General features: G+C 47.0%; 1 protein-coding gene across 1 annotated transcript; it reads right to left on the bottom strand.

Annotated features, from left to right (window-relative positions):
• Positions 1-6,966: 6,966 nt before the first annotated feature.
• On the bottom strand, positions 6,967-19,045 carry ANKS4B (ankyrin repeat and sterile alpha motif domain containing 4B). The gene is made up of 2 exons (XM_075284841.1): positions 18,882-19,045; positions 6,967-8,020 (listed from the first exon to the last, which is right to left on the bottom strand). The coding sequence occupies exons 1-2, from the start codon at positions 19,043-19,045 to the stop codon at positions 6,967-6,969; spliced, it is 1,218 nt and encodes a 405-aa protein (XP_075140942.1).
• Between the last annotated feature and the right edge of the window lie 74 nt (positions 19,046-19,119).

Raw genomic sequence — 19,119 nt, forward strand, 5'->3', positions numbered from 1 at the left:
CTCCCCCATAGCAGACCACTGTTACATGTGGTTTTGGGTGCTCTGTACATTATTATATTAATCCCATGGTGCTCTGTACATTATTATATTAGTCCCATGGTGCTCTGTACATTATTATATTAATCCCATGGTGCTCTGTACATTATTATATGAATCCCATGGTGCTCTGTACATGATTATATTAATCCCATGGTGCTGTACATTATTATATTAATCCCATGGTGCTCTGTACATTATTATATTAATCCCATGGTGCTCTGTACATTATTATATGAATCCCATGGTGCTGTACATTATTATATTAATCCCATGGTGCTCTGTACATTATTATATTAATCCCATGGTGCTCTGTACATTATTATATTAATCCCATGGTGCTCTGTACATTATTATATGAATCCCATGTTGCTGTACATTATTATATTAATCCCATGGTGCTCTGTACATTATTATATTAATCCCATGGTGCTCTGTACATTATTATATGAATCCCCTGGTGCTCTGTACATTATTATATTAATCCCATGGTGCTCTGTACATTATTATATGAATCCCATGGTGCTCTGTACATTATTATATTAATCCCATGGTGCTGTACATTATTATATTATTCCCATGGTGCTCTGTACATTATTATATTAATCCCATGGTGCTGTACATTATTATATTAATCCCATGGTGCTGTACATTATTATATTAATCCCATGGTGCTGTACATTATTATATTAATCCCATGGTGCTGTACATTATTATATTAATCCCATGGTGCTGTACATTATTATATTAATCCCATGGTGCTCTGTACATTATTATATTAATCTCATGGTGCTCTGTACATTATTATATTAATCCCATGGTGCTGTACATTATTATATTAATCCCATTGTGCTGTACATTATTGTATTAATCCCATGGTGCTCTGTACATTATTGTATTAATCCCATGGTGCTGTACATTATTATATTACTCCCATGGTGCTGTACATTATTATATTAATCCCATGGTGCTGTACATTATTATATTAATCCCATGGTGCTCTGTACATTATTATATTAATCCCATGGTGCTGTACATTATTATATTAATCCCATGGTGCTGTACATTATTATATTAATCCCATGGTGCTGTACATTATTATATTAATCCCATGGTGCTGTACATTATTATATTAATCCCATGGTGCTGTACATTATTATATTAATCCCATGGTGCTGTGCATTATTATATTATTCCCATGGTGCTCTGTACATTATTATATTAATCCCATGGTGCTGTACATTATTATATTAATCCCATGGTGCTCTGTACATTATTGTATTAATCCCATGGTGCTGTACATTATTATATTACTCCCATGGTGCTGTACATTATTATATTAATCCCATGGTGCTCTGTACATTATTATATTAATCCCATGGTGCTCCGTACATTATTATATTAATCCCATGGTGCTGTACATTATTATATTAATCCCATGGTGCTCTGTACATTATTATATTAATCCCATGGTGCTGTACATTATTATATTAATCCCATGGTGCTGTACATTATTATATTAATCCCATGGTGCTGTACATTATTATATTAATCCCATGGTGCTCTGTACATTATTATATTAATCCCATGGTGCTGTACATTATTATATTAATCCCATGGTGTTCTGTACATTATTATATTAATCCCATGGTGTTCTGTACATTATTATATTACTCCCATGGTGCTCTGTACATTATTATATTAATCCCATGGTGCTCTGTACATTATTATATTAATCCCATGGTGCTCTGTACATTATTATATTACTCCCATGGTGTTCTGTACATTATTATATTACTCCCATGGTGCTCTGTACATTATTATATTAATCCCATGGTGCTCTGTACATTATTATATTAATCCCATGGTGCTGTACATTATTATATTAATCCCATGGTGCTGTACATTATTATATTAATCCCATGGTGCTGTACATTATTATATTAATCCCATGGTGCTCTGTACATTATTATATTAATCCCATGGTGCTGTACATTATTATATTAATCCCATGGTGTTCTGTACATTATTATATTAATCCCATGGTGTTCTGTACATTATTATATTACTCCCATGGTGCTCTGTACATTATTATATTAATCCCATGGTGCTCTGTACATTATTATATTAATCCCATGGTGCTCTGTACATTATTATATTACTCCCATGGTGTTCTGTACATTATTATATTACTCCCATGGTGCTCTGTACATTATTATATTAATCCCATGGTGCTCTGTACATTATTATATTAATTCCATGGTGCTCTGTACATTATTATATTAATCCCATGGTGCTCTGTACATTATTATATTAATCCCATGGTGCTCTGTACATTATTATATTAATCCCATGGTGCTCTGTACATTATTATATTAATTCCATGGTGCTCTGTACATGATTATATTAATCCCATGGTGCTCTGTACATGATTATATTAATCCCATGGTGCTCTGTACATTATTATATTAATCCCATGGTGCTCTGTACATTATTATATTACTCCCATGGTGCTTTGTACATTATTATATTACTCCCATGGTGCTCTGTACATTATTATATTAATCCCATGGTGCTCTGTACATTATTATATTAATTCCATGGTGCTCTGTACATTATTATATTAATCCCATGGTGCTCTGTACATGATTATATTAATCCCATGGTGCTCTGTACATGATTATATTAATCCCATGGTGCTCTGTACATTATTATATTAATCCCATGGTGCTCTGTACATGATTATATTAATCCCATGGTGCTCTGTACATTATTATATTACTCCCATGTTGCTCTGTACATGATTATATTAATCCCATGCTGCTCTGTACATTATTATATTAATCCCATGGTGCTCTGTACATTATTATATTAATCCCATGGTGCTCTGTACATTATTATATTAATTCCATGGTGCTCTGTACATTATTATATTAATCCCATGGTGCTCTGTACATTATTATATTATTCCCATGGTGCTCTGTACATTATTATATTAATCCCATGGTATAGATGAGGTAGAGGGCTGTGCCCACAAGGGCTCACAGTCTATGAGGAAGGGGATGGAGTCAGTAGATGAGGGTCCAGGCTGTGCAGGTGATGTGACTGTATGTGTATATGTGACTGTACATGTGACTGTACATGTGACTGTATATGAGACTGTATATGAGACTGGTTTATGGAGCCTTCTCCTCTATAGACTGTACATTAGTAAATGACGCCTCTCCCTGCCTGGGATCCATGTGCAGATCATTGTCAGCCCGGTGTATAGATCTGCTGCGGCTTGAGCTCGCTCTTGTCCATTCTCCTGGTCACACTTGTATATAAGCCATATATAGGGGGTGATATCTCCTGGAGTTTGTGGGGTTGGTGCGGTGGTATTTTTGTCTATCACAATCTCTGCACATAAGTTCATTACAGTAATTTCTTCTGATTGGGGGGGGCTTTTATTTCCTCGCACTCTCTATGATGTCACCGCGTCGCCGTTCCCATGCAGATTCCATTAGCAGCTGCCATCCCTCTCTTATCCATGTAATCGGTCGCCCATAAATCAGAATCACCTTCCTGTCAATGTAAGTGCTGGCGCGCCGGGCTTATGGGCGAGAACAGCGAGAGGCGAAGAGATCGACACTGGCTAATGAATCGTCTGCAGCAATCACACAACTATTCTATGCGCTAATTCACACGCAGCAGTAATCTGTCTCCTGTATCAAGCAGAGCTCCGGTGTCCGCAGGATCATTCTCCGCCCTCCAACGTATAACAACTGGTGACAGATACAATCTGTGCTGTTTGTTACATTTATGGCTCACGTTCTAGCCGTGTCATTGATATCCGGTGTAGGCCCCACGTTGCGGGAACACAACGATTCTGTTGTTGCAGATTTTGCTGCAGTTTTTGAGCTAAAGCCAGGAGGGGATTGAGCAGAAGGAGAAGCAGAAGAAACTTCCGAGAAATTTCCATTACTTTTGTAGCTTTAGCTCAAAAAATTGCAGCACAATCTGCAACAAAAGAGCTGCGCTTCTCGCAACATGAGGCCTCAGCCATAAAGAAGATGTCTTGTGATAAGAAAGATGTACAAAAGATGCTTTCAAATGGAAATAGCGCCACACCTGTCCACGGGCTATGTCAGGTACTGCAAGTAACTTCACTATAGCTGAGCTGCAAGGACTGGGGTGATGCTGGGTTTGGAGGACGCAGCCATGTTTTTCTTGTCCTGGAACAATCCCTTTAATTCAGTATTTGATAATCTAAGGCGGGTCCTACACATCAGATACAAATCTTCTGATATTCTGCCGCTGGTCAGTGGTGGGATTGTTCATACAAACTGACCCAGAAACAACTAAAATGTCCAATCTGGAGGGGCAGTTTATAGAGCAAATTCAGCCGATTCCAAGCTGGGGTACCCTGGCTCTCAGGGGTGCTATGGATACCTGCCAGGGGTGCAGCAATCCTCTGAGGGGAAGACGGCCGAATGTCTTCATTCCTGCTACATCGAGCCAGAGACAAGTGGAGGAGCATTACAAAGAGATCTAGAGGAACGGCGCGGCAAGCAGTACATGTTATTTGTATGGCACCACTACTGTTTGGGGCCACTAGGGAGCATTGAAAGTGAATTAGGAGCATTGTAAAGTATCTGGCGGCCACTAGGGTGCGATATAAAGTGTCTGGGGCTATGGTAGAGCATTATACTGTGTGCAGAGTAGTGGGGTGCGTTATAAAGTGTCTGGGACGAATAGGGAACATTATACTGTGTGCAGAGTAGTGGGGTGCGTTATAAAGTGTCTGGGACGAATAGGGAACATTATAGTGTGTGCAGAGTAGTGGGGTGCATTATATAGTGTCTGTAAATAAACTCCCGCAGCCCGTCACCCCTTCCCACCTCCTCCCGTCGCCCTTTCCCACCTCCTCATCATCCCTTCCCGCAGCCCGTCACCCCTTCCCACCTCCTCCCGTCGCCCTTTCCCGCCTCCCCCATCATCCCTTCCCGCCTCCCCCATCACCCCTTCCCGCCTCCTCCCTGCACCCCTTCCCGCCTCCTCCCATCACCCCTTCCCACCTCCTCCCGTCACCCCTCCCCACCTCCTCCCGTCACCCCTTCCCGCCTCCTCCCTTCCCACCTCCTCCCTTCCCGCCTCCTCCCGTCACCCCTTCCCACCTCCTCCCTTCCCGCCTCCTCCCGTCACCCCTTCCCGCCTCCTCCCCCCACCCCTTTCCCACCCCCATCACCCCTCCCCACCTCCTCCCGTCACCCCTTCCCGCCTCCTCCCTTCCCACCTCCTCCCTTCCCGCCTCCTCCCGTCACCCCTTCCCACCTCCTCCCTTCCCGCCTCCTCCCGTCACCCCTTCCCGCCTCCTCCCCCCACCCCTTTCCCACCCCCATCACCCCTTCCCACCTCCCCGCACCCCCACATTCTCCTTCCTACCTTCTATCTTTCTGGATTTCCCTATTATTACTTATGCATAATTTCCACCAAGTGCAGATCTTTGTGCTGAACTCCTGACAGTTTTGCCGCCTCCATATTCCTTGTGATACATTATTAATCACCGTATACATTTTATTTATTCAGTTTCCTACCACCTGCGGTATCCGTATATATCTGTATACATGCCATTGATGAGTCGGCGCCTGCGGTTATACGTTATGTACATAATGGCCTTTATTCTGCGGGTCGGGAATCTCATTAGCACCAATAATGGAGTCAGATTACTTCTACATATAAATACAGAGGTAAAGCCTATAGATGAGCAGCAGTCCTGCCCCGGCTCCTCCGGCGATGTGCGCGGCTCTTCAATGTTAATTCTCCCACTTATAACCTGCTGAGAGACCCCTACCACTCTCTTTACAGAGGGGATATTGGCTTTCACACCATCTTTATTTCATTTTCCTCCACTGCCTGTAAAATTTACAAAATTAAGAAACTTTTCAGAGCTGATAAAAAACCTCCCACTCATCTTGTGCCTACAGCGCCCGTACAGATACATGTATTGCTGCGGTAACAGACTACAATCAATAGAGGCTGGGCACTCAGGACAAAGGAGCGAGACTGAGGACAGAGGAGCGAGACTGGGGACTGAGGATAGGGGAGCGAGACTGGGGACTGGGGACAGAGGAGCGAGACTGGGGACTGAGGACAGAGGAGCGAGACTGAGGACAGAGGAGCGAGACTGGGGACTGAGGATAGGGGAGCGAGACTGGGGACAGAGGAGCGAGACTGGGGACTGAGGATAGGGGAGCGAGACTGAGGACAGAGGAGCGAGACTGGGGACTGAGGACAGAGGAGCGAGACTGGGGACTGAGGATAGGGGAGCGAGACTGAGGACAGAGGAGCGAGACTGGGGACTGAGGACAGAGGAGCGAGACTGAGGACAGAGGAGCGAGACTGGGGACTGAGGATAGGGGAGCGAGACTGGGGACAGAGGAGCGAGACTGGGGACTGAGGATAGGGGAGCGAGACTGAGGACAGAGGAGCGAGACTGGGGACTGAGGACAGAGGAGCGAGACTGAGGACAGAGGAGCGAGACTGGGGACTGAGGATAGGGGAGCGAGACTGAGGACAGAGGAGCGAGACTGGGGACTGAGGATAGGGGAGCGAGACTGAGGACAGAGGAGCGAGACTGGGGACTGAGGATAGGGGAGGGAGACTGGAGACTGAGGATAGGGGAGCGAGACTGAGGGTAGGGGAGGGAGACTGGGGACTGAGGACAGAGGAGCGAGACTGGGGACTGAGGATAGGGGAGGGAGACTGGGGCCTGATTTTGGGGAGTTTTTCTATTTAGGTTAATGATGACTTGTATAGGTTGCTGTTGCATCACACATTTTACCTGCAGTCTCTGCACTTTCTATCCCCACAAACAACATTTTTTGTGTAATTTTGGGAGGACGTCTCAGAGAGTTACAGTATATGAGCTGGGACATGTCTAGAATAGTCTCATAACTTTGTGTCTGTGATCTTTCCCGGCTTGTGCAGAACGTCTTTCCTTTTTTCTACTGCATTAAGGAGTTTCTTTCTTGGTCCGAGTTGGATGTGAATACTCTGCAGATCTTCATTACAACACATCAGAAGAGATTCTAAATCAATTTTCTCTCTTAAAAGAGTGACATGCAATTCAAGTAAGCCATGAGATGCCAAGAAGACCTGAAGAGGGGAACTTTCTTCTTCCATATCTAGGTCCATGTCATCTACATTCCAGGTCTCGTTGATGTCGGTGTCATTGTCATTTCCATCGTTGGCTTCTGTTGTAAACAATTCACTGTTGACTTTAAAGCCCGTGTCATCTTCAGGTGTAGAAATTTCACCAAAATCAGTGTTAATCCCTGTCGTCTGGTTGTTCCGGAAGACTATGTTCCCAAAGCCAGGCCGGTGAAAAATGGATAGCTTTTCCTCCGAGGTCGTCTCTTCTTCTTCGTGTTCATTGAAGACATCGGTGACCTTAGTACGTTGGCCACTAGAGCTTTCATCATTGGCGAACATGACGTTGCTCATCGTGTCTCTGTCCATTGTGTTTTTATCTTTCCTTCTCAATTTGAGCTGCAATGTGTCCTTCAGACTCTTGGATAATGTGCTCCTGGTCGATGGTGTTGAGAACTTGGCACCAACAGAACCTGACCAAGTTCCTTTCGATGACGTTACTGTGCCAGTTTGGTTCCTGCTGAAGTTTTTGTTCATCTGGCTTTGATGTTTCTCTTGGAGTTTCTCGCACTCTTTCATCTTACGTTCTGCATCTTTCATGGCTTGTTCTTTTAACCGAGCCACCTTCTTAGGATTCAGGGACGTTTGCTTACTGGCGGCTCCATCCAAGATTTTGACACAATCTTTATGGTCTTTCAGGACGGCCACATCCAATGGTGAACGCAACTGGTTATCCAGAGCAAAAATATTGGCTCCAAAGTTAATTAGGAATGCCACACAGTTAGCGTGGCCCTTCTCCGCTGCGTGGTGGAGCGGTGTGTTACCCCATATGTCACTTTTGTTTGGATCACCACTGAAAGAAAAATAAGCAAAAAAGGATCAGAATTTACCCTTGAAAGTGAGTCTAGAGAACGTGATGGCTGGAGGCCGGTACTAAAGGAAAGACTAGCGCTAGAGGGATCCACGAACAACACATACACCCTATCCCTATAAGTGAGTGCCAAGGAGATGCCCAGGACTTGTGAGCGACATTATCAGCTGGTCAGGGGGCTCTAATGAGAAGAATTTCTTTGCAACTGCCTGTAAAGGAAGAAGACCCAATGTGCAAAAAGTAGCCCAAAGAGACGACCCTATTTACAGCAGGTTCACACCAGTGATCGAGGACTCCGTCCCAAACCTGAATGCTGGTGTGAATTATTAGTCACAGCTATTCCTCTCTACTCTCCTATATACATGAATGCCCGGCTTGACCAGTGACACCAGTAGGGAGAAGGGACAGGAGTTGGCTGACACCTCCGGCTGCTCCTTACCTTCCACAAGGAATCAGATGTACAACAATATGTCCTGTCTCCAACATTAGGCAGATCGGCTTATCCTGCTGAGGTTGGCGGATTAGCATTTCTCTTATATGTAACATCTTATCCCACATCCATCTGCAAGTATTGGAGGGGTTTATAACTAAATGATCTGGGATATGGGGGGGCATTTACACTAGAGGCACATCCGAGATACAAAACTGTCAGGACTGGCTGGGGTAGGGGTGGGGGGTTACAGTCCCAATAATACCACCTATATACATTAGATTAATGTCATCCATCTACAAGGAAGGAATCCGACAATCAGACATATTGCATTCAACATGTCTGATCTTCTTCCTCTGCTCATAGTCTTGGGGTCTCGGTATAAGATCATATGTCCCCTCATATGGGGGTCTTATCTGTTCTGATATTGTAGACGCTGCAGTCACTGACGCCTGTTACTAATATTGTAGGGGCAGATTTATGAGGACTGGCGTGTCCTAATCTATACATACGTCACCGGGTACATATTAGCCCGTGTCATCATCCGCCGCACCCGACATGTATGATCTGTCATAAATTCTTCCACGTTGTGACAATGATGCAGATTCCTGTAACGTTGTATATTTCATGGCTAATAAAGCTGCAGGAGAGCGACACAATGTATTTCCCTGTGTAATTTATCTTTCCTTACATCCTCTGTGCTGCTGCCATCTCACCTGTCTTCTATTTCCTAACATCTGACATCTTAGATTTGTATTCTTTGGGGGAAACTAATCACTTTTATGATCCTTTTAAGCAATGAATCGTGAAATGAATCTTTTATGATGAGATTTCAGGGCTGTTATGAATCTCTTCAGCTGTCACAAGTTTCAATCCCATTTTGACACCCCCTATTGTGGGATTGTAAGTTAATGGAGGAGGGGTCCCCTGTTCCTTACACAGTCAGAGCAGATTCCCTGATAACAGAAGATTTGGATTAAGGGGCTTTTCTAGGATTTATTCATCGATGATTGAAGGTCCTTGGGGGTACGACACCCGTGGCCCCTGTGGATCATTTCTACTTCAGCGTCGCTTCCGTTCTGATGCCATGTGACATCACATTCACCGGTCACATGACATGATCACAGGTCAGTCCCAATCAAGTGAATGGGCTGAGCAGCGGTACCAAGGACGGTCACTGTGCAAATGTACGACAATGGACCAGGTAAGCCGCACCTACAGCATGTAGAGATCTGTGGACGTCCGGGGTATCAGACCCCACAAATTCATATTAATGGCCGATCCCAAGGCGAAACCATCAGCATTAGAATAGTCCATACTGGGAGATTATAATGAGATGCAGAATCCCGGGCTCCAGTAATGAGGGGGCTCATATTCATAAATAACAAATATCAATAATACAATCATTTACATTTCATTTACTATTTCCATTGTGGTCAACAAGAACGATCAGACAAGTGAGAATCTGCAGCGAGGCGGCCGCCGCATGTGACAAATGTCAGCAACAATTCATTTCCTTCTCCAGCGCTCAGAATGGAAGAGATGACGTCACAGATCTGCCCGTGATTTATGAGCCGCAATTACTGACACGCAGATTTCCTGACGTGTATTATCGCAGAATGCCGCAAGCCAAAATGAAATTACCCTTGTCCCACATTTACAGCTTCTGTATCTCCAGCTTTACTCCTCACATTGAGTTTGGCCAATAGTTTAATTTTCATTCATATTAGTAATAGAGATCATATCTGGAAGAGTCGCATGCACATGAGACTGACATTACTGGGATAGAAAATAATTCCACGGGAAGAAGATTTATATATCCAGCATTACATGGAGCCCATAAGTGGCGGGACATGGACGGCATGAAAATCCTGGAAAACCCATATACATGGCAGTATCATACACTATATATTATATGTATAGTCCTAGGAGTCCTGACAGTGTTATACACTATGTATTATAGATATATATAGTCCTAGGAGCCCTGACAGTGTCATACACTATGTATTATAGATATATATAGTCCTAGGAGCCCTGACAGTGTCATACACTATGTATTATAGATATATAGTCCTAGGAGCCCTGACAGTGTCATACACTATGTATTATAGATATATATAGTCCTAGGAGCCCTGACAGTGTCATACACTATGTATTATAGATATATATAGTCCTAGGAGCCCTGACAGTGTCATACACTATGTATTATAGATATACACTCACCGGCCACTTTATTAGGTCCACCATGCTAGTAACGGGTTGGACCCCCTTTTGCCTTCAGAACTGCCTCAATTCTTGGTGGCATAGATACAACAAGGTGCTGGAAGCATTCCTCAGAGATTTTGCTCCATATTGACATGATGGCGGCATCACACAGTTGCAGTCGCAGATTTGTCGGCTGCACATCCATGATGCGAATCTCCCGTTCCACCACATCCCAAAGATGCTCCTCTATTGGATTGAGATCTGGTGACTGTGGAGGCCATTGGAGTACAGTGAACTCATTGTCATGTTCAAGAAACCAGTCTGAGATGATTCCAGCTTTATGACATGGCATTGCATTATCCTGCTGAAAGTAGCCATCAGATGTTGGGTACATTGTGGTCATAAAGGGATGGACATGGTCAGCAACAATACTCAGGTAGGCTTTGGCGTTGCAACGATGCACAATTGGTACCAAGGGGCCCAAAGAGTGCCAAGAAAATATTCCCCACACCATGACACCACCACCACCAGCCTGAACCGTTACCGATACAAGGCAGGATGGATCCATGCTTTCATGTTGTTGACGCCAAATTCTGACCCTACCATCCGAATGTCGCAGCAGAAATCGAGACTCATCAGACCAGGCAACGTTTTTCCAATCTTCAATTGTCCAATTTCGATGAGCTTGTGCAAATTGTAGCCTCAGTTTCCTGTTCTTAGCTGAAAGGAGTGGCACCCGGTGTGGTCTTCTGCTGCTGTAGCCCATCTGTAGCCTCAAAGTTGGACGTCCTGTGCGGCGTTCAGAGATGCTCTTCTGGCTACCTTGGTTGTAACGGGGGGCTATTTGAGTCACTGTTGCCTTTCTATCAGCTGGAACCAGTCTGGCCATTCTCCTCTGACCTCTGGCATCAACAACGCATTTCCGCCCCCCACAGAACTGCCGCTCACTGGATGTTTTTTCTTTTTCGGACCATTCTCTGTAAACCCTAGAGATGGTTGTGCGTGAAAATCCCAGTAGATCAGCAGTTTCTGAAATACTCAGACCAGCCCTTCTGGCACCAACAACCATGCCACGTTCAAAGGCACTCAAATCACCTTTCTTCCCCCCCATACTGATGCTCGGTTTGAACTGCAGGAGATTGTCTTGACCATGTCTACATGCCGAAATGCACTGAGTTGCCGCCATGTGATTGGCTGATTAGAAATTAAGTGTTAACGAGCAGTTGGATAGGTGTACCTAATAAAGTGGCCGGTGAGTGTATATAGTCCTAGGAGTCCTGACAGTGTCATACACTATGTATTATAGATATATAGTCCTAGGAGCCCTGACAGTGTCATACACTATGTATTATAGATATATATAGTCCTAGGAGCCCTGACAGTGTCATACACTATGTATTATAGATATATATAGTCCTAGGAGCCCTGACAGTGTCATACACTATGTATTATAGATATATATAGTCCTAGGAGCCCTGACAGTGTCATACACTATGTATTATAGATATATATAGTCCTAGGAGCCCTGACAGTGTCATACACTATGTATTATAGATATATATAGTCCTAGGAGCCCTGACAGTGTCATACACTATGTATTATAGATATATATAGTCCTAGGAGCCCTGACAGTGTCATACACTATGTATTATAGATATATATAGTCCTAGGAGCCCTGACAGTGTCATACACTATGTATTATAGATATATATATAGTCCTAGGAGCCCTGACAGTGTCATACACTATGTATTATAGATATATATATAGTCCTAGGAGCCCTGACAGTGTCATACACTATGTATTATAGATATATATAGTCCTAGGAGCCCTGACAGTGTCATACACTATGTATTATAGATATATATAGTCCTAGGAGCCCTGACAGTGTCATACACTATGTATTATAGATATATATAGTTCTAGGAGCCCTGACAGTGTCATACATTATGTATTATAGATATATATATAGTCCCAGGAGTCCTGACAGTGTCATACACTATGTATTATAGATATATATAGTCCCAGGAGCCCTGACAGTGTCATTCACTATGTATTATAGATATATAGTTCTAGGAGCCCTGACAGTGTCATACACTATGTATTATAGATATATATAGTCCTAGGAGCCCTGACAGTGTCATACACTATGTATTATAGATATATATAGTCCTAGGAGTCTTGAGGGTGTGTTCACACGATGTAACGTGCTGCGTGATGTGGCACGTATACGGCGTGTCAGAGTTTCCATTTGCAGCAGCAAAATCACAGGCGCAAAATAACGCGTCGTATACGATCCTAACTCCCATTGGAATCAATGGGAGCATATACGGTGCGCAAACTCTCACACGCCGTATACGTGCCACATCACGCAGCACGTTACATCGTGTGAATGCACCCTGACAGTGTCACAGTATACAGTGTGTCTGGGAGTGACAGCCCAAGCTCATACATGTGAGTTACTGACTATAAGCGCCATATCCTGCAGGTTCCTATTGCTGTTGTCTGCTCCACATTATACGATACAAGCAGTACTGTATGGCGGGGTAACAACTGGTATTATTTGGTTATATACATACAGTTTCCTGATCATCTGGCGCAGTGTGTGATCTGCCTCCTCTATCCCCGCTGTTGTGATCTGATTTTAGACTTTTGTCATTGTGTATATGGTGATAAAATCTGTTTCTATTTTTGGAACCTCTTGTAGTTTTCTTTATACCAGAGATGTCCAGTAGGATGATCGGGCCAGAAAACGAGACCTACATTACTGGCCCCGCATTACTGGCCCCGCATTACTAACCCCACATTACTGGCCCCACATTACTGGCCCCACATTACTAGCCCCGCATTACTAACCCCACATTACTGGCCCCGCATTACTAGCCCCGCATTACTGGCCCCGCATTACTAGCCCCGCATTACTAACCCCACATTACTGGCCCCGCATTACTAACCCCACATTACTGGCCCCACATTACTGGCCCCACATTACTAGCCCTGCATTACTGGCCCCGCATTACTAGCCTCGCATTACTAACCCCACATTACTGGCCCCACATTACTGGCCCCGCATTACTAGCCCCGCATTACTGGCCCCACATTACTGGCCCCACATTACTGGCCCTGCATTACTGGCCCCGCATTACTAGTCCCGCATTACTGGCCCCACATTACTGGCCCCACATTACTAGCCCCGCATTACTAACCCCACATTACTGGCCCCGCATTACTAACCCTACATTACTGGCCCCACATTACTGGCCCCGCATTACTAGCCCCGCATTACTAACCCCACATTACTGGCCCCACATTACTGGCCCCACATTACTGGCCCCACATTACTAACCCCACATTACTGGCCCCACATTACTGGCCCCACATTACTAGCCCTGCATTACTGGCCCCGCATTACTGGCCCCGCATTACTGGCCCTACATTACTCGCCCCACATTACTGGCCCCGCATTACTAACCCCACATTACTGGCCCCACATTACTGGCCCCGCATTACTAACCCCACATTACTGGCCCCACATTACTGGCCCCACATTACTGGCCCCACATTACTAACCCCACATTACTGGCCCCACATTACTGGCCCTACATTACTGGCCCCACATTACTGGCCCCACATTACTGGCCCCGCATTACTAACCCCACATTACTGGCCCCACATTACTGGCCCCACATTACTGGCCCCACATTACTAACCCCACATTACTGGCCCCACATTACTGGCCCCACATTACTGGCCCCACATTACTGGCCCCGCATTACTGGCCCCGCATTATTAGCCCCGCATTACTGGCCCCACATTACTAACCCCACATTACTGGCCCCACATTACTGGCCCCACATTACTAGCCCTGCATTACTGGCCCCGCATTACTGGCCCCGCATTACTGGCCCTACATTACTCGCCCCACATTACTGGCCCCGCATTACTGGCCCCGCATTACTAACCCCACATTACTGGCCCCACATTACTGGCCCCGCATTACTAACCCCACATTACTGGCCCCACATTACTGGCCCCACATTACTGGCCCCACATTACTAACCCCACATTACTGGCCCCACATTACTGGCCCTACATTACTGGCCCCACATTACTGGCCCCACATTACTGGCCCCGCATTACTAACCCCACATTACTGGCCCCGCATTACTAGCCCCGCATTACTAACCCCACATTACTGGCCCCGCATTACTAGCCCCGCATTACTAGCCCCGCATTACTAGCCCCGCATTACTGGCCCCACATTACTGGCCCCACATTACTAGCCCCGCATTACTGGCCCCACATTACTGGCCCCACATTACTAGCCCCGCATTACTAACCCCACATTACTGGCCCCGCATTACTAACCCTACATTACTGGCCCCACATTACTGGCCCCGCATTACTAGCCCCGCATTACTAACCCCACATTACTGGCCCCACATTACTGGCCCCACATTACTGGCCCCACATTACTAACCCCACATTACTGGCCCCACATTACTGGCCCCACATTACTAGCCCTGCATTACTGGCCCCGCATTACTGGCCCCGCATTACTGGCCCTACATTACTCGCCCCACATTACTGGCCCCGCATTACTAACCCCACATTACTGGCCCCACATTACTGGCCCCGCATTACTAACCCTACATTACTGGCCCCACATTACTGGCCCCACATTACTGGCCCCACATTACTAACCCCACATTACTGGCCCCACATTACTGGCCCTACATTACTGGCCCCACATTACTGGCCCCACATTACTGGCCCCGCATTACTAACCCCACATTACTGGCCCCACATTACTGGCCCCACATTACTGGCCCCACATTACTAACCCCACATTACTGGCCCCACATTACTGGCCCCACATTACTGGCCCCACATTACTGGCCCCGCATTACTGGCCCCGCATTATTAGCCCCGCATTACTGGCCCCACATTACTAACCCCACATTACTGGCCCCACATTACTGGCCCCACATTACTAGCCCTGCATTACTGGCCCCGCATTACTGGCCCCGCATTACTGGCCCTACATTACTCGCCCCACATTACTGGCCCCGCATTACTGGCCCCGCATTACTAACCCCACATTACTGGCCCCACATTACTGGCCCCGCATTACTAACCCCACATTACTGGCCCCACATTACTGGCCCCACATTACTGGCCCCACATTACTAACCCCACATTACTGGCCCCACATTACTGGCCCTACATTACTGGCCCCACATTACTGGCCCCACATTACTGGCCCCGCATTACTAACCCCACATTACTGGCCCCACATTACTGGCCCCACATTACTGGCCCCACATTACTAACCCCACATTACTGGCCCCACATTACTGGCCCCACATTACTGGCCCCACATTACTGGCCCCACATTACTAACCCCACATTACTGGCCCCACATTACTGGCCCCACATTACTGGCCCCACATTACTGGCCCCACATTACTGGCCCCGCATTACTGGCCCCGCATTATTAGCCCCGCATTACTGGCCCAACATTACTGGCCCCACATTACTAGCCCCGCATTACTAGCCCCGCATTACTAGCCCCACATTACTAGCCCCGCATTACTGGCCCAACATTACTGACCCCACATTACTAGCCCCGCATTACTGGTCCTACATTACTGGCCCCGCATTACTAGCCCCGCATTACTAGCCCCGCATTACTGACCCCGCATTACTAGCCCCGCATTACTGGCCCCACATTACTAGCCCCGCATTACTGGTCCCACATTACTGGCCCCGCATTACTAGCCCTGCATTACTAGCCCTGCATTACTAGCCCTGCATTACTGGCCCCACATTACTGGCCCTACATTACTGGCCCTACATTACTAGCCCTGCATTACTAGCTCCGCATTACTGGCCCCGCATTACTAGCTCCGCATTACTGGCCCCGCATTACTGGCCCTACATTACTCGCCCCACATTACTAGCCCTGCATTACTAGCCCCGCATTACTAGCCCTACATTACTGGCCCCGCATTACTAGCCCCGCATTACTGGCCCCGCATTACTAGCCCCGCATTACTGGCCCCGCATTACTAGCCCCGCATTACTAGCCCTACATTACTGGCCCCGCATTACTGGCCCTACATTACTCGCCCCACATTACTGGCCCCACATTACTAGCCCCACATTACTAGCCCTGCATTACTGGCCCCGCATTACTGGCCCCACATTACTGGCCCTGCATTACTAGCCCCGCATTACTGGCCCTGCATTACTAGCCCCGCATTACTGGACCTGCATTACTGGCCCCGCATTACTAGCCCTACATTACTGGCCCCGCATTACTGGCCCCGCATTACTAACCCCACATTACTGGCCCCACATTACTGGCCCCGCATTACTAGCCCCGCATTACTAGCCCTACATTACTGGCCCCACATTACTAGCCCTGCATTACTGGCCCCGCATTACTAGCCCCACATTACTGGCCCCGCATTACTGGCCCTGCATTACTGGCCCTGCATTACTAGCCCTAGCCCTGCATTACTAGCCCCGCATTACTAGCCCCGCATTACTGGCCCTGAATTACTAGCCCCGCATTACTGGCCCCGCATTACTGGCCCCGCATTACTAGCCCCACATTACTAGTCCCGCATTACTGGCCCTCCAATACTGGCCCTGCATTACTAGTCCCGCATTACTGGCCCTGAATTACTAGCCCCGCATTACTGGCCCCGCATTACTGGCCCCGCATTACTAGCCCCACATTACTAGTCCCGCATTACTGGCCCTCCAATACTGGCCCTGCATTACTAGCCCCGCATTACTAGCCCCGCATTACTGGCCCCGCATTACTAACCCCATATTACTGGCCCCACATTACTAGCCCCGCATTACTAGCCCCGCATTACTAGCCCTACATTACTGGCCCCGCATTACTAGCCCCACATTACTGGCCCCACATTACTAGTCCCGCATTACTGGCCCTCCAATACTGGCCCTGCATTACTGGCCCTGCATTACTAGTCCCGCATTACTGGCCCCGCATTACTAGTCCCGCATTACTGGCCCCGCATTACTAACCCCATATTACTGGCCCCACATTACTAGCCCCGCATTACTAGCCCCGCATTACTAGCCCTACATTACTGGCCCCGCATTACTAGCCCCACATTACTGGCCCCACATTACTAGTCCCGCATTACTGGCCCTCCAATACTGGCCCTGCATTACTGGCCCTGCATTACTAGTCCCGCATTACTGGCCCCGCATTACTAGTCCCGCATTACTGGCCCCGCATTACTAGTCCCGCATTACTGGCCCCGCATTACTAACCCCATATTACTGGCCCCACATTACTAGCCCCGCATTACTAGCCCCGCATTACTAGCCCTACATTACTGGCCCCGCATTACTAGCCCCGCATTACTGGCCCCGCATTACTAGCCCCGCATTACTGGCCCCGCATTACTAGCCCCGCATTACTGGCCCCGCATTACTGGCCCTGCATTACTAGCCCTAGCCCTGCATTACTAGCCCCGCATTACTAGTCCCGCATTACTGGCCCTGCATTACTAGCCCCGCATTACTAGCCCCGCATTACTGGCCCCGCATTACTGGCCCTGCATTACTAGCCCTGCATTACTGACCCCACATTACTAGCCCTGCATTACTGGCCCCGCATTACTAGTCCCGCATTACTGGCCCCGCATTACTAGCCCCGCATTACTAGCCCCGCATTACTGGCCCCGCATTACTGACCCCGCATTACTAGCCCCGCATTACTAGCCCTGCATTACTGACCCCGCATTACTAGCCCCGCATTACTAGTCCCGCATTACTGGCCCCGCATTACTGACCCCGCATTACTAGTCCCGCATTCCTGGCCCTTCATTAATAGCCCCGCATTACTAGCCCCGCATTACTGGCCCCACGTTACTAGCCCCGCATTACTGACCCCGCATTACTAGTCCCTCATTACTAGCCCTGCGTTACTAGCCCCGCATTCCTGGCCCTTCATTGCTAGCCCCGCATTATTAGCCCCGCATTACTGGCCCCACATTACTGGCCCCGCATTACTGGCCCCACATTACTATCCCTGCATTATTAGCCCCGCGCTCCCTACTTACAACACATTACTGGCCCCACATTACTGGCCCCACATTACTAGCCCAGTATTACTAGCCCAGTATTACTATCCCTGCATTATTAGCCCCGCGCTCCCTACTTACCCTCTGTTACACACCAGCTCCAGCACATCCAGATGCCCATGATAGGCAGCCAGTAGGGTTGGGGTCATTCCATCACCGTCTGCTGTGTTCACATCCTTTTTAGTGGCTTCCTTCAAGATATCCAAGTAGCCATCTATGGCCGATTGGTGATACCTGGTGGACATTCTTCTGTGCCCTCGGTAAGTGTCCTGTGCAGTCTGCAGGGCTTGGCAGGAGTTCACACATCTGATTAATTATT

Source organism: Leptodactylus fuscus, chromosome 8 (assembly GCF_031893055.1).
Source record: "Leptodactylus fuscus isolate aLepFus1 chromosome 8, aLepFus1.hap2, whole genome shotgun sequence".
Taxonomy (NCBI): Eukaryota; Metazoa; Chordata; class Amphibia; order Anura; family Leptodactylidae; genus Leptodactylus; species Leptodactylus fuscus.

Excerpts from the sequence above, each read along its gene's own strand:
- ANKS4B (XM_075284841.1), bottom strand. The coding sequence starts at position 19,045 with ATGTCCACCAGGTATCACCAATCGGCCATAGATGGCTACTTGGATATC. Across the intron at positions 8,021-18,881 it reads GAGCTGGTGTGTAACAGAGG|TGGTGATCCAAACAAAAGTG; the intron begins GTAAGTAGGGAG and ends TTTTTCTTTCAG.